At 61.4% G+C, this 3,710-nt stretch overlaps 1 protein-coding gene across 1 annotated transcript in view; it reads right to left on the minus strand.

The window, feature by feature from the left end:
• SLC17A7 (solute carrier family 17 (vesicular glutamate transporter), member 7) overlaps positions 1-3,708 on the minus strand; it is an 11,031-nt gene extending 7,323 nt beyond the window's left edge. The window contains exon 1 of the mRNA XM_014550433.1: positions 3,647-3,708. Within this exon, the coding sequence (XP_014405919.1) occupies positions 3,647-3,708 (62 nt within the window). The remainder of the gene's footprint in view (positions 1-3,646) is intronic.
• Positions 3,709-3,710: the final 2 nt, after the last annotated feature.

Raw genomic sequence — 3,710 nt, forward strand, 5'->3', positions numbered from 1 at the left:
CCAGCCCTTCCTCCCCCAGACTCAGGTGTCCAAGTCCTCGGGTCCCTTCTCTCCCACCTGCCATCTCTCAACTCAGCAGTTTTACACCCTCACTACCCTTTGCGGTCCAACAGCCTGTGCCCCACCCCCCACCCCAAGGCCCAGGCTCTCTCTAGCCCCCTCCCCCAGATACGAGTCTATTTGGGGAAGCAAAAGGCGCTAAGGAGATGCTTCAGCAAAGGTGTCAGCAGAACAGATGCTTCTCAGCCACGTCTGCTTGTATGCCGACGCCCCTCCCCCTGCCTCTATGGCTGCCCTCCTGCCCCCGGGCCCCAGGTGTGGGGCTGACAGCCAGCTGACTCCGTTCAGCCACCAGCAGCCCATTCCTAGGGCCTCGGGGGTGGGGAGACTTCCGGGACCCTGGACTCCAGCAGTGCAGCCGGGCATCCCTGGGGAGCCTGGAGTTCAGGCTGTCAGCCTAGGAGATGGGGAGGGGGGTGGTGGGTGGTGTCCTGGCAAGGGACAGATGGCCCTGGTGGGGGACTTGGCTCGGTCCCCAGCGAGCCTGTCGCCCCCGCCCGTTCTGGATCAGGGATTGAGGCTGTGATGACGGAGATGGGTAGGATAGTTGGAGAGCCACCTCCAAGCCACAGAGAGGCTGCGGGAAGAGGTGTCCAGAGGTGTCGACAGACCCACAGGGAGGCTAAGGAAGAAGGTCAGAGGCACAGAAGGAAGCGAGAGACCCAGAGAGACAAGGAGAGAATAAGATAGGGGGACCCACCCCAGGAGAAGGGGGGGCAGAACAGTGACCCAGAAGGGAGGGGACAGAGACCAGAGGCAGGGGACAGGAACCCAGGGAGAGGCTGTAGATACAGAAAACCCGAGCGTTGAACGATGAAGAGACTAGGATGCTGAGGAGACGGGCTGGGGCTGTGATTGGTGAGGTGCGGCTCCTCTCCGAGGCGGGGAAGCAGCCAGAGGATCCGGCTGGATCCCAGGAAGGGGCCAGAACAGATGGAGGCGAGGGAGACTGGGACGGGGGAGGAGAGAACAGCCAGACGGCCTGGGGGGAGGCGGTGGAAGAGATGCGAGAACACAGCCACCCTCCCGATCCTAGAACTTAAGGAGAAGGGAGGAGGAACCGTAAGAAACGGATGGGAGGGGGGAGTGGGGGAGTGGACCAACCCCAGGGGGTGAGGAATGAGACCCTGAGAGAGCTGGAGAGAGGGGGGAGGGAGCCCCCGGAATGACTCATACAGGGTGGTAGGGGCTGCCCACTCCCGTCAGAACCTGTCAGCCAATGAGATTAGACTTTGACCCAGGTGGGTATCAGATGCTATTTGACCCTGAAACTCAAGAAGTGATTGCGGCCGGCCGCAGCTAAAACATCAAGGCGGTCCCGCCTCGGGGCCTGTGTCTGCTCCTCTCGGCTCCTGTCCGCTCCCCCAGACCTCTGTCCCCTTTGTCCCTTAGCTTCTCTCTCCTCTTCCCAGCGTACAACTAAGGAAACTGAGGCACAGAGAGTGAAAGCAGCACGTCCAAGGTCACCCGCAAGAAGAGCAATGGGGCCTGCTCGCGTCCTGGCCCCGGCATCACCAGCCCAGGGCCAGGCACACAGAGAAGGCCCCGTGGCTCCTGGTCTCGCCTCCATCCCTCCCGCCACCCCTTCTTGTCCCTAGTCACCTAGTTTACGTCTGTTTCCTGATCTGGGGGAGCGTCCCCACCCACTGGAGCTGGAGCTTCATGCATCTCTAGGAAAACCCGCAGCCTCCAGCGCAGGTGGGGAGGGGCTGGCCTGGGTTGAATGATGGATGGCTCAGCCACCAATGCCTCCCTCTTCTCCAGCTGAGCCTCAGTTTCCCCAGCTTCGTCTAGAGCAGCGGTTCTCAACCTGTGGGTCGCGACCCCTTTGGCGGTCGAACGACCCTTTCACAGGGGTCGCCGAAGACCATCGGAAAACACATATATAATTACATATTGTTTTTTGTGATGAATCACCATGCTTTAATTATGTTCAATTTGTAACAATGAAATTGGGGGTCACCACAACATGAGGAACTGTATTAAAGGGTCGCCTTAAGAAGGTTGAGAACCACTGGTCTAGAGGACCGAATGGGGGTTGTGTCCAACACAGAGCATCTTCCTTGTCTCCAACCATCGCAGTGAACCCCAGGATTCCTCCGTGACTGTGCTGGCGGGAGCGCTGGGCTTGGGGTGCCCGGGGGCCTGGGAGGCAGCTCAGGCCGGGGGTGAGAGTAAGGCAGGGCCCCAGCGAGAGAAAGGCAGACGCAGATGAGAGGCTGAGGGGCTGAGGGGCTGAGACGGAGGCAGGGGGCCTGAGGGACACACCTCTCCCCTGCAGCACCCCCAGCCCCGCCTCCATCAGCACGTCTCTCCCTCTGTCTCCTGACTTCTCACGGATGTATTTTGAGAAACTCGTGAAAGGAGGCGAGAAAAAGGGTGGGGAGGGGCTGGGAGATTGGGAGAAGCAGGGGTGGGGTTATCTCAGCTCCCCACCGCCTCCCCGCCGCGTGCCGTCCTCCGGCCCCCTCCCTTCTGTCCACCCTCATTCCCATCTCCCCTGTTACTAGAGGGTGAGGGGCCTTGGAGCCGGGAGGTGATCTACAGCAAGCAGGACTAGCGTTAGACTTAGAGAAGGACTTGCATGGCCTAGTGAGATGGACGCAGGGCCACTAACCCCGGGGTCAGGGCTGTGGGCACGGCCGGGCCCCAGGGAAGGGCAGCGGAGATGCTGGGGCTCGCTCCTCCCGCCCGGGCCGGGTATTTTTAGGTCTCACCGCAGATGAGTAATTTCTCTGACTTGGAGCCAAGGCTGGGGTTGGGGGTGAAGGCCTGGAGGGAGGCGCTCGGCCTGCCCTGGGGACACCCAGGTCACTGGGGTCATCGCCCTGGCCGGTAGGAGTCCCCTGAGCTCTAGCCTACATCCCTGGGGAGGTCTCATGTGGGGCCTGCAGCTACCTTCCCCCCAGAGGCCCCGGATACCCCGGCTTCTCCCTCCCAGCTTAACTCGCCCCCAAGGACGAGAACCCCTGGGCCCCAATCCGCTTTAACTTCAGATTAAACGCTCTGAGTGACGGAGAAGGAGATAGAGTGATGGAGAGACCCAGGGTAGCGGGATGAACACCCAGGGAGAGGACAGAGACCCCAAAGAAGAGAGACGGAGACCCAGAGAGGGGGGCAGAGACCCCGAGAGGGGGGCAGAGACCCCGAGAGGGGAGTTGATAGAGATCTAGTGAGAGCCAGAGTCACAGAGAGGACAGAGACTCAGAGATAAAGGGGACTAGAGACCCAGAAAGAGGGGCCCAGAGGTCCAGGGAAGGGACTCGAAGAGCAGAGGGGTGAACAGAGCCCCAGACGTGGGACAGGGGTTCAGAGACCCAGACAAAGGGGAACGTACAGACCCAGAGAAAAGGGTCCAGACTGGGGTGGGGTGGGGCCAAAAGAATAAACCAGGTGACGAGCAGGACAGAACCAGGGACAGCGGCGCCGTCGGAGGCGGAGGGAGAAAACTGGACAGATGGGTGGACACCCCCCACCACCACCATCCGCGTATCGCCCGTCCATCTCTGGGTCTGCGCCCGGGTGGGCAGGAGCGTCCTCTGCGGACCTTGCCCTCTTCCCCGCCCAGGACCCGCACCCAGCTCACCGGTGCAGCCGCCCGAGGGCGCGACCCGCTAGCTTCCGAAACTCCTCCTTGTGGAACTGCATGG

The sequence above is a fragment of the Myotis brandtii genome, unplaced genomic scaffold (assembly GCF_000412655.1).
Source record: "Myotis brandtii unplaced genomic scaffold, ASM41265v1 scaffold601, whole genome shotgun sequence".
NCBI classification, from domain to species: domain Eukaryota; kingdom Metazoa; phylum Chordata; class Mammalia; order Chiroptera; family Vespertilionidae; genus Myotis; species Myotis brandtii.